The sequence below is a fragment of the Eulemur rufifrons genome, chromosome 28 (genome assembly GCF_041146395.1).
Source record: "Eulemur rufifrons isolate Redbay chromosome 28, OSU_ERuf_1, whole genome shotgun sequence".
Classification (NCBI taxonomy): domain Eukaryota; kingdom Metazoa; phylum Chordata; class Mammalia; order Primates; family Lemuridae; genus Eulemur; species Eulemur rufifrons.
In genome coordinates, this window is record NC_091010.1 from 5,464,130 (window position 1) to 5,476,767 (window position 12,638).

Here is a 12,638-nt window from a genome sequence, read left to right on the forward strand (position 1 = left end):
ACCTCAAGAAATGTGACCTAGGCAGAACGGAAGACCCAGTAATGGAGGGAAGGGGTGAGGCAAAAGAGCTGAGACAGACAATGGGAAGGATTTGTGGTATTGGCTTTAGCACCTGCCCGGATCCTCAGCCTGCGTCCACCACTTCCTCCTGGGATACCATAGGCAGTCACCTTTGTTATTGTGACTCAACTAGTTGTCCCACTCAATTTTCTAACCTATATAAATCCACTCACCAGTGTGCTGGCCCACCTCTACACTGAATGTTCATGCGATCAACTTGTTTATCCATCCACATAGTTTTGTAGTTGCTTTCATGATACTGGCTTAATCTGCCATCTTATTTTCTTGGTTAACTACTACGTAGGAGGTATCCTCCTTCCAGTTAACCTGCCTTCCCTTGGCACAGTTGTCTTGTGACCTAGACCTCTGACCTCCCAGGGACTTTCAAAAGTTGCTTCCACCACTTCCATCCACCCTCCTGATGGTTCACTCGCAGCTACAGGGGACACTCTGTGCTTTGAAACCGCCAGTCCCCACCCACCCTCACTCCAACACACAAGCCAGAGACATTGCAGGCTGAGAACTTGTCCCTTCTTGTCTTCTGGTCCCCTTGCACACTCAAGGAAGCTCTTGCCCTCCAGCACCAGGAAGGTGAATGTTGGATGGGTGGGGTTGGGGTGAGTGAGCTCCTGCCCTCTTGAGAGAAGAGAATCACTTATTGACGAAAGCTGATTCTCAGAAGCCTGAGGACTCATCTTGGGGATGAGCCTGGGAACAGCTAGTCCTTCTCTTTCCAGAAACCACAGGGAGAACTGGAGGATGCATGTACATCACTCCTCCTGGCTCTGGGGTATCAAAGCATAGAAATGATCATCCATATGCTGTTTTATGACATCGAGGCCGACAGAATGCCCCCAAGGAGCCTGCTGCTGGCACTGGAGCAACTCAGTGTGCGCCCAGGTCTGGACCCCGTGATGGGAGAGTTTGTGTGAGAAGGGGCTGGGGCAGCAGGAGAGGGGTCACTGTACGGAGTCTTGATTCTCCTAATTCTTCTCATGGGACAGCTCCACTTGGGCCACCGTGGGGGGGTGTGTTGGGGAGGAGGGGGACAATCCAGGATCCGTGTGAGCTGATGGGAACTGAGGAGGAGTTCCTGGGGACCCGGAATGGCTCAGAAGAGAGAGTATTAGGGTGTGAGAGACTGGGGCTAGGGAGAAGCCCGAGGAATAGAGATGAATGAGAAGGTGGAACAGAAAGCCCCATTCCACAGAGGCAGGAGGGGCAAAGGTGGTGGTGAGGGGACGTTGCCTAGGGAACACTGGGGCTGTGGATTGGATGAGAGGCTTGGTAGAGCAATCGTGTAGCAGGAGCAGGTAGAGAATCACCACACAATCTTCGTCCTCCACACTGTCCCTGTGGCACCTGGTGACAGCAGTGGTTCTCTTACCCATTCCACTTCTCTCCCTTAATCAAAGACAAATCAAGTCACCGGGCAAATCACAGTCCCTGCCCTTTGTTGACCACTTGGAGCTGGGGCCAAGGAGAGGCTGGGGAGTCAGCCAGCCTTCTGGGCATCAGGTTCCAAAGGACAAGGCACAAGGGTGGGGTACAAGACAAGCCCAGAGGACACAGCAGTAGAAGCTGGACATGTGACTCCTGATCTAATCATGACGAATGCTCTCACATCCAGCTCAGACAGCACATGTCTTTGGTCCTTCAAGTGTTCCTGAAAGGGGGTGCGTGTGCAGGTCGTGGCAGCCCCTGGCTCTTGTGTGCTGTGCTCACAGCGACATGGATCTTTACCCTCCCAGTGCCCCTTCCCTGAGGCAGCCAGGTCAGGACTGTGGTCCCTTCCATAGCTGCAGAAAGTGCAATTCAGGTCAGTGATGTACCTTGCTCCAGGTTACCCGGACTCTTTGCAGGCAAAGCTGGGGTCAGAAGCCAGGCCTCGTGGCCCCTAATCAGTAAGGCCTCCTACACTACAGCATGGCTGGAAGGCTCCCGTCCCTAGGACGGGGGTGTCATTCCTGCTATCTCCCTCCCAGGCATAGACCGCTACCGGGATGGCATGTGGGACCGTATCCTCAGCCTGCTGAGAAAGAGCGATGAAGAGAAGGACATGATGTTGCTATGTCAGGGTGAGGGTCAGGGTTCTGGGGAAAGCTCTGTGGGAATCAGGGAGGGATCAAAGAAGGGCAGGAAAAGACGGGGTCTCTGAATGTGGATCCCAGGAGCCCAGGGAAGGGGTGGGAGGTGGCTGGGAGTAGGCCAGGGTGTCCGCAGATGCTGTGCTCCATCGCCTGGTTTGGGGCCAGGACCCACCTTGATTGGGATGCCGGCAGTGTTGGCAGCCTCACCCATTCCCTTGCCCCTCTGGGTGGACCAGGTGCCATCACGGGGAGGATAGCTGGGGAGATGGTGAATGGGCAGTGTTGCCAGCACAGGGCCCCAGGGGCCCTCTTGGGGTCAGGAGTGGGAACTGTGTGCACATGTCTGTGTGTCTGTTTCCTCTGTGGGGAGGAAAGGGTGATGGCAGCTCCAATGCCCTGCTTCCTTCACAGTGCTCCATGGAGTGGCCACCGGTGCCCAGGTTGTCCTGGACGATATCTTTCTGCAGGAGGGAGAGATGCACGGAGTGTTCATCAAAGTGGCCACGAAGGCTGACAAAACCCTCCAGGTTTTCTTCCACCATCAGCCCCTGGCCAGCAAAAGCAAGGTGGGAGCGGGAGGTAGCTGGGTTTGGGGGATGGGCTGAAGGGGAGAGGCTGGAGCCACAGTTGGGGAGGGACAGTGTCTGTCCACTTGCTTATGAAAGGCTCACTCACCGGGCTCTTCCGGGGGGGAGGGGGACCCTCTTCAGCCACCTCTTCCTGTTGACCAGAAAAGGGGACAGTCAGAATACCCTGCGCTGTCCAGTCACTTACTTGGTAATGATGCGGTTCTGTCATTTGCATTTACTGGGCACCCTCTGCCTGCCAGGCACTGTGCCAGGCCCTGGGGATACCAGGATGAATGACGAGCTGAGGCAAACTCACTGTGTCTCTTTGGACACAGGTGGCAGAGAAAGCCTTGGAGACCACTGGCCACCTTTTCTATCTCCTGCAACACTCGGAGCATGAGAGGCTGGTGCACTCGTTAACCGGATGGTTAACGATGTTGACAACCACACCAGTGAGGCCGCTCTACATCTGCAAGGTGATTGGGGGGTGAGAACGAAACGTGTCTGGTTCGTGCATTCGGTATTTATTGAGTAGTTCATGCTGAAGAGTGTTTGTAAATAAGCTGTCACTGGAACTTGGGCCACGTCCATGCATTCACACACAGTTTGCGTGTTGTCCAAGGCTGCCTCTGAGCTACCATAGCAAAGCGGCAGCTGCCATGGAAACCCTATGGCTGGCAGAGCCTAAAGCATTTCCTACCTGGCCTTTTACACAGAACGTTTGCTGAGCCTGAGTGAGTGCAGCTCACATTTATTGAGTAGCTGCTCTCAACCGGGGTGGGGAAGTGGAGATGGATAAGCCATTGTTCTTGTGTCAGAGCTGCTTTCTAGCTATGGGGGAGGGGTGACTAGAAGAAGCAGAGAGATTGTGATTAGTTCTGCCTGCAGGAATTTAAGGAAGCTTCAGATGTCAGAAGGGGTGATGCTTGAATTGCACCTTGAAGAATGAGGCAGACAGCATAGACCAATTATGAGTAAGGAGGTTGAATCGGTAATAAAAAGTCCCCCAGGGAAGAAAAGCCCAGGACCTGATGGCTTCACTGCCAAATTCTACCAAACATTTAAGGAACTAATAAGAACACTTCTCAAACTCTTCCCCAAAATGAATACGATTGAAGAAACTCCTTTTACGAGGACAGCATTGCCATTATGCCCAAACCAGACAAGGACACTACGAGAAAATCCAATTTTACACCAATATGGCTGATGAACATACATGCAAAAGTTCTCAACAAAACGCAGACAGCCAAGTTCAACAGCACATTAAAATCATCATTCACCATGATCAACGGGATGTTCTACACACACAGGTTCACAAATATGACAGAGCACGTTAAGAGAATGAAGGAAAAGAATCATGTGATTATCTTGAGTGATGCAGAAAAATTATTTGACAAAATTCAACATCCTTTCGTGATAAAAACTCTCAACGCTTAGGTACAGAAGGAATGTGCCAGAACACAGTAAGAGCACATGTGACAGGCCAAAGCGGACATCACACTCCGTGGACAGATGGTGGGAGCTTTCTCTCCTTTGGCATCACAGCCTTATGCACAGTAGCCAAGGCACGGAATCCATCTACGTTCCATCCACAATGAATGGGTGACCACAACGGGGCACACACACAGTGGGACACTATTCAGCCTTTCAACAGAAGGACATCCTATCGCTGTGACAACATGGATGGACCTGGAGGGCGTTCTGTTAAGTGAAAGAAACCAGGCAGAGGAAGACTGTGCTGTGCACGGTCCTCTGCAAGGTGCTTTAGACACCTCTGGTCCTTCCAGCAGCCCTGAGCGGAGGACAGCACGGGAAGGCGTTTGGTCCATTCTCCCCACCCCCAGCCCTTTTGGTGCTGGTGAGGAGCACAGGCTCAGAGGGTGGCCTGGCTGGGGGCAGCGTGCCGAGGCTGACTGTGGGGACCACTGGCACGTGAGCCCCAGATGGTATTTGCCAGGTCTGAGGCTTGAGTCAGTCGCTCACCTTCCCTGACTGTCCTTTTCCCAATCGGTCAAGCCGTAACAGTACAGCAGCCCCACAGGTTCAGTGCGGGGTTCCCACAAAGTGACGGCCATGAAAGCACAGTGCGCGGGTGTGTCCCTTTCTGTGGCTGCAGCATCACCACAACACCTGCTGCTCACAGCTGCGGACGGAGCCGCCTCTGCCCTTGCTGGCTGGCAGCCAGGGGCAGCTCTTGCCTCTTAGAGGCCACCCCTGTTCCTTGTCCTGGGCACCCTCCACTTCAAAGCCAGCAATGCTGTCCTCATCGGGTCCCTCTCACCCTTTGAGTCTCTCTGACCTCCCTGTCTCTGACCTCTAGACCCAGATGGAAAAGGGCTCATGTGGTCAGGCCAAGCCCAAGGGGATAATCTCCCTGGTCTAAGGTCAACTGATTCGGGGCCTTAATTACCCCTGCAAAATGCCTTCACAGGAACACCCAGAGCAGCACTTGCCTGAGGAACCGACAGAAGGAGTGTGTGCACCAGGGGCCTGGGATTTTGGGGGTGATCTCAGAATTCTGCCCACCACAGGAAGATTATACCAATATTAGAGGATTTTCATTAGCAGAGGACCCAGAACTAAAGCTCCCAGTTTCTAGTTGTTATTTCAGGCTCTTTCCTATGGCATTTCTCAATCCCAGTTCCCACCAACTTTTAATGGGTATTCCAAGAAGAATAAGGTGTGTTATTTAGCAAAATGGGTAGGCAACACTGAGTTAAATGAGTTTCTCAGCTGTAGGACTTCTCAGAACTTCTAATATGTGGGTTAGTCTGGTTCTCCAAGAAGCAAATCCCAACATGGGACTAATAGTGTGAGAGGTTTCTTGAATTGATCCTATGAGAGGAAACAAGGAAGGAGCCGGAGGAGGGCGGGACAGCCAGCAGACTGTGACGCAGGTCTGATCCTTGATAAGGAGAAGGAGGGAGGAAGACAGGAAGGTCCTTCATCCCCATGTAGTTCTAAGAAAGTTTCAGCAAGGCCAACGGGGAGTGATCAGACCAAAGTCACTCATCAGAGAAGTCCCAGGTCTGGCTGGACTAGGCCTGCCTCAGTGGCCCTGCCATCCTCAGTAACTGGCCAGGGGAAGCCCGTGGGAGTCTGGTCTCAGTTTGAACACAGTGATGGATTTTGAAGCATGGTAGCTAGAGATGCTGGTCAGTTATGCCCCTCTGAGCTGGCATCTGAGGGGCACACTTTTCATTGTTGCTGCACATGCTAATGTGCATTCCTGAATATTCAAGAGGAAGAATCTTTTAATGAGGACCCTCATTAGCATGAGGTTTCTAGAGACCGCAGTGTGCAGTCTAGCACTGCACTGCCACATCAAGTGCCCTTCCCTTGGGCTACGAGGAGGCGACCTTTCTCGCACGTGTGCTGTGAGTTTTCTCCAGGAGTGACCACCTCTCCCTCCTGGCACATTTACTCTCCCTCCTGGCACGTGTCTTTTGCTGCCTAAGGGTGAAATCTGTGAGCTGGGAGCGGAGGTTTGCTTCGTGTAGCGAACGTACCACTGGGAGGATGAAAGTTGTGTCCTGTGCGCTAGTCTGCAGGTGGTCAGGTGCCGAGACTCCACCCCGTGTCTTGGCTCATCGTGGAAATGTTTTGGCTACTCTCTTCCTCCTTCTCCCACCTCCTCTCTCACTCCAGGGGACATTGACTAAGTATCTGGATATTTACCAGTCCATTGTATCCTTTGCTTGGACCATAACTGCCACTAAGCAGCTCTGCCTGGGGAGGCTGGCCTGAGTTGGCCATCAGGCAGGCGGAAGTGGAATAGTGGTTCCAGAATCAACATCCAGTGGAGGGACTTCTGCTTCTGGCAGAGATGGAGTAACTGTGCCCAGATTCACTGTCCTGCCCCACCAACCAAACAACTGGGCACTAGGTATGAAATGATGGTTGGCAAGATACTGGGCAACTGTTAACAAAGAAGAGTGATCCCTGAGAGGCAGCAAAGAAATGAAGTAGCCCTGTAATGGCCCTAGCGTGCTTTCTGAAGAGCGTTTCCAGGCAGTGGCAGAGAGAAGGAAACTGCAGGAAGAGTCTGGTGGAGTCCGCGAGTTGAGGAGACGGGAACGAGAGTTCAGGGAGACCAAGCAGCTCAAGCTTATAGGGAAGAGCATTCAACAGTTGCCTGCATGTGAGGAAACTGGGCCAGGTAAGGAAAGAACCAAGAACCGAGGGAACAGTAGCCAGAACTCTCACAGGGCTCAGAAGAGTGTCTGTTCCTAACAACCAGCCTGGAAAACCGCAGAACACACAGGGCCCTGGGCAGGGTACTCGAGAAGCAGGACAAAATAAGCAGTATGCTAACTGCTGTTCTGATCCTGTCTAACAAATCTTAAAAGCAAGACCCAAAAGGATCACACAGTTTGCGAGTAACTGTGTCCCAGAACAAACTCCAGGATACAATAATATTTGGCATCCCAAAAGATAAATTTACAATGAGTGACATTAAATAAAAAGTCACTAGGCATGCAAAGAAGCAGGAAATATGACCTATCACAAGGATAAACATTAACCAAAACTGACCCAGGACTCACACAGGGGTTAAAGGTATCAGACAAGCGCATTACACCAGATACTATAACTACATTCTACAGGTTTCAAAGCTAGAGGAACTATTAAGTAAGTTAAGTAGAAACAGGGGAGACATATTTTGAAAAGACCCAAGTCAAACTTATAGGGCTAAACATTAATATGCCTGCAGTGACAAAAATACTAGATGGGATTAATGGCAGATGACACATCACAAGGTCAAATATTGGTTAATTTAAAGACATAGCAGTAGAAATGACACAAAATGAAAACACAGAGAAAGAAGACTGAAAAGAGAATAAAACATCAGTGAGGTGTAGGACAACTTTAAGCAGCTTAATTTTTGTGCAGTGGAGCCTCCATACAATGGGGAAGGAAAGAAAGAAAAATACTTGAAGAAATATTGGTGGAAAAAATAAATCTAAAGAAATTTATGAATGCACAGATCCAAGATCCTCAATGAATTCCAAGCACAAGAATCCTAAAGCACCTACACCAAGGCATATCATGATCAAATTTCTCAAAATCAGTGAAAAAGAGAAAATTTTCAGTGTAGCCAGAGAAAAGCATTAAGAAAACCAGAAGTGACAGCAAAAACCTTATTTGATATAGAGAAACAAAGATAAGGAGAATAGCACATTTCTCCTTGGAAACAATGCAGATAGGAAGATAGTGATCTAACACATTCAAGGTACTGAAAGAAACACACTGTCTCCTAGAGTTCTATTTCTTTTCAATTTTAAAATATTAAGGGGGTACAAAAGTTTTTGTTACATGGATACACTCTGTAATGCAGAGCTTTCAGTGTTCCTGCCTCCAGGACAGTGTTCATTGTTCCCAAAAGGTAGATTTTTTACCCCTCACCCCCATTCCAACCTCCTCCCTTCTTAGTTTCCAATGTCCTTTATGCCTTTTGTGTCCATGTTCACCCAGCATTTAGCTCCCGTTTATTAGTAAGAACATGTAGCATTTGTTTTCCAATCCTGGAATACTCCACTTGAGGATGATGGTCTCTAGTTCTACTCAAGTTGCTGCAAATGACATTATTTCATTCCTTTTGTCTGGCTGAGTAGTAGTCCATGGTGTGTGTGTGTGTGTATTCCCACCACATTTTCTTTATTCACTTACGTGTCAATGGACACTTAGGCTGACTCCATATGTTTGCAATTGTGAATTGTACAGTCATAAACATTTGAGTGTAGCTGTCTCTTTGATAAAATGATTTCTTTTCTTTTGGGTAGATACCCAACAGTGAGATTGCTGGATCAAATGGTAGGCCTACTTTTAGGTCTTTGAGGAGTCTTCATAGGGTTTTGCATAGGTTGTACTAATTTTCAGTCGCAGCAACACAGTATCAGTGTACCTTTCTCTCTGCATACCTGCCAGTGTCTGTTGGTTTTTTGACTTTAGTAATGGCCATTCTGGCAGGGATAAGGTGGAATCTCATTGTGGTTTTCATTTGCATTTCCGTAATGATTAATGATATTAAACATTTCTTCATGACTTTTGGCCATTTGTCTATCTTGTTTTGAAAAAATTCTGTTCATGTCTTTTGCCCACTTTTTGATGGAATTGTTTGCTTTTTTCGCACTCTTTTGTTTGAGTTCTTTGTAGATTCTGGAATTTAGTCCTTTGTTGGATGTATAGTGTGTGAATATTTCCTCCCATTCTGCAGGTTGCCTGCTTATTCTGTTAATTATTTCCTTTGCTTTGCAGAAGGTTTTTAATTTACTTAAGTCCCATTTATTTATTTTGCTGCTGTTTTATTTGCCTTTGGGGTCTTAGTCAAAAATTCTTTGACTAGGCCTATGCCCAGAAGAGTATTTCCTATGTTTTTTTCTAGAATTTTTTTGGTTTCATGGCTTGCATTTAAGTCTTTAACTGATCTTGAATTAATGTTTTGGTAATGGTGAGAGCTAGAGTTCCTATTTTATTCTTCTCCATGTGGCTATCCAATTTTCCCAGTGCCGTTTGTTGAATAGGGCTTCCCTGCCTCAGTATATGTTTTTGTCTGCTTTGTTGAAGATGAGTTGCTCATAGCTGTATGTTTTTATTTTCATGTTCTCTATTTGGTTGCATTGGTCTTTGTCTCCACGTTAATACCAGTACCATGCTGTTCTGGTTTCTGTAGACTTGTAGTATAATTTGAAGTCAGGGAATGTGATGCTTCCATACTTGTTCTTTTTGCATAATAGTACTTTGGCTATTCAAGCAATTTTTGGTTAAAAATGAAACTTAGGATTATTTTTTCTAGATCTGTGAAGGAAGACATTGATATTTTGATGGGGATTGCATTGAATCTGTAAATCACCTTGAGCAGAATGGATATTTTAACAAAGTTAGTTTTACCAATCCATGAGCATGTGATATTTTCCATTGGTTTGTGTCATCTGTAATTTCTTTCACCAGTGTTTTATAGTTCTTCTTGTAGAGATCTTTCACCTCCCTTGTTAAATGTATTCCTAGGTATTTTATTTTCATCATAGCTATCATAATTGTATTGAGTCCTTGATTTGACACTCTACTTGGCTGTCGTTAATATATAGGAATGCTACTGATTTGTGTACATTGATTCTGTAACCTGACACTTTGGTGAATTTATAAATTCTAGGAGTCTTTTGGTGGACTCTTCGGGGTTTTCTAAATACAGGACATACTGACGGCAAACAGGGCTTGTTTGACCTCCACTTTCCTAACGTGGATACCATTTATTTCTTTCTCTTGACTGATTGCTCTGGCTAGGCCTTCCAATACTATGTTGAATAGAAGTGGTGACAGTGGACACCCTTGCATTGTCCCAGTTCTTAGGGGAATGCTTTCAAGTTTTCCCTATTCAGTATAAGGTTGGCTGTAGTTTTGTTGTATACGGCTTTTATCATTTTGAGGTATGCTGCTTCTATGCCTAGTTGGTTGAGGGTTTTTATCATGAGATGGTGTTGGATTTTACTGTATACCTTTTCTGATTCTATGGAGATGATCATATGGTCTTTGTTTTTGCTTCTCTTTATGCGGGAATCACATTTATTGATTTGTACATGTTGAACCATCCTTACATCCCTGGAATGAAACCCACATGATCATGGTGAATTATCTTTTTGATGTGTTGCTGAATTCAGTTTGTCTAGTATCTTGTTGAAGATTTTTGTGTCACTGTCCATAGGGATATTGGTGGCCTGTAGTTTTCTTTTCTTGTTGTACCCTTTTCTAGCTTTGGTGTCAAGGTTATACTGGCTTTTTAGAATCAGGTAGGGAGGATTTCCTCCTCGATCTTATGGAATAGTTTCTGTAGGATAGGTGCCAGTTCTTGTTTGTAGGTCTGGTAGAATTTGGCTGTAAATCTGTCTGTTCTGGGTCTTTTTTCTGTCCGGAGACTTTTCATTACTGCCTCAATCTCGTGCTAATTATTGGTCTGTTCAAGATTTCTATTTTTTCCTGATTCTGGCTTGTGAGGCTGCGTGTTTCCAGGAATTTATGCATTTCCTCTAGTTCTTCTAGTAATTTTTGTAGTAATCATGGATGATGTTTTGGATTTCTGTGGTGTCAGTTGTCACATCTCCTTTTTCATTTATGATTCAGGTTATTTGAATCCTCTTCCTTCTATGTCTGGATCACTGGGCTTGTGGTCTATCAATTTTGTTTATTTTTTCAAAGAACCAACTTTTTGTTTCATTGATCCTCTGAACTATTGTTTTTTTGTTTGTTTCCCTTTCATTGACTTCCATTTGTAGCTTTGTTATTTCCTTTCTTCTACTGGCTTTGGGTTTGGTTTGTTCTTCTTGTTCTAGTTCCTTGAGATGTGACATCAGGTTGGTAATTTATGATCTTTCTATCTTTTTGATGTAAGCATTTAAGGTTATGAATTTTCCCATTAGCACTGACTTTGCTGTATCCTATAGATTTTTGAAAGCTTGTGTCCCCTCTGTCATTCAGTTCAAAGAACATTTTGATTTCCCTTTCACGTTCATCATTGACACAAGGATAATTCAGCAGTAGTTTGTTTAATTTCCATGACTTTGTGTGGATTTGAGAGTTTCTCTTGGAATTGATTTCTAGTTTTATTTCACTGTGGTCTGAGAAAATACATACTATGATTTTGATTTTTCTGAATTTGCTGAGACTTGCTTTGTGGTCTAGGATAGGAGCAATCTTGGAAAATGTCTCACGTGCTGATGAGAAGAATGTACATTCTATAGTTTTTGGGTAGAGTGTTCTGTAAATGTCCATCAGGCTCATTTGTTCTAGGGTTCCATTTACATTCAGTATTTCTTTGTTGGTTTTCTGCTTTCATGATCTGTCTAGTTTTGTCAGTGGGGTATTGAAGTCCCTGGTGACTATTATGCAACTGTTTATTTGTTTGCTCGGCTCTTATAGAATTTACTTTATGAATCTGGGAGCTCGTGTGTTTGGTGCACATAAATTTAGATTTGTTATATCTTCTTGATGAATTGCCCCTTTATCATTATGTAATGAGCATCTTTGTCTTTTTTTTTTTTTTTTTACCACTTCTGGTTTAAAGTCAATTTTATCTGATATGAGAATGGCTACACCAGCTCACTTTAGGCTTCCATTTACATTGAATATTTTTTTCCACCCCTTTACCTTGAGTCTGTACATGTCCTTATGAGTTAGATGGGTTTCTTGGAGACAACATATACTTTGGCAATGACTTTTTATCCATTCAGCCAATCTATGTCTTTTAATAGGAGCATTAAGACCATTCACATTCAGTGTTAGTAATGATAGCTATGTTCTGTTCATTATGTTGAATGATATTTTTTTGTTTTGTTTTCCCTCTTGTGCTATTGTTTTATAAGAGCTGTGAGCTTTAATTTTGGGATGTTTTACACTGGAGGGTATCTGTTGTGCTGTTCTATGTATAGTGCACTATTAAGCATTTCCTGTAGGGCAGGTCTAGTGGTGACAAATTCCCTTAGTGTTTGCTCATCTGGAAAAGTATTTATTTCTCCGTAACTTATGAAACTTAGTTTTGCAGGATGCAAAATTGTTGGCTGGCAGTTGTTCTGTTGAGGAAGATTAAAAATGGGCCCCCATCCCTTCTGGCTTGCAAGGACTCAGCTGAGAATCTGTCATTAGTCTGGTGGGCTTTCCTTTGTAGGTTAGTTGTTGCTTTCATCTTGCAGCTTGTGGAGTTTTCTCCTTCATTTTGACTTCGACCAGGTTGCTGACTATACTTGGAGATGTCCTCTTTGCTGCTGGTTTTTGATGACCGTCTTGTATCTGGATATCTGAATCTCTGGTGATATCAAATATGTGTGGCATGTGGGTCTGTGGTTTCATAGCACCACACGGTGCATGGGTATGTGGATTCATGGATGTAAGCATGGCACATAGTGCCAGAGGCTTGCTCCTCTGGTCAGCA

General features: G+C 45.7%; 1 protein-coding gene across 1 annotated transcript in view; it reads left to right on the forward strand.

Annotated features, from left to right (window-relative positions):
• The window catches only part of LOC138376573 (maestro heat-like repeat-containing protein family member 1), a 37,686-nt gene that overhangs the window by 7,000 nt on the left and 18,048 nt on the right, over positions 1 to 12,638 (forward strand). The window contains exons 4-7 of the mRNA XM_069460971.1: positions 798 to 960; positions 2,046 to 2,138; positions 2,562 to 2,716; positions 3,055 to 3,195. Of these exons, the coding sequence (XP_069317072.1) occupies positions 798 to 960; positions 2,046 to 2,138; positions 2,562 to 2,716; positions 3,055 to 3,195 (552 nt within the window). The remainder of the gene's footprint in view (positions 1 to 797; positions 961 to 2,045; positions 2,139 to 2,561; positions 2,717 to 3,054; positions 3,196 to 12,638) is intronic.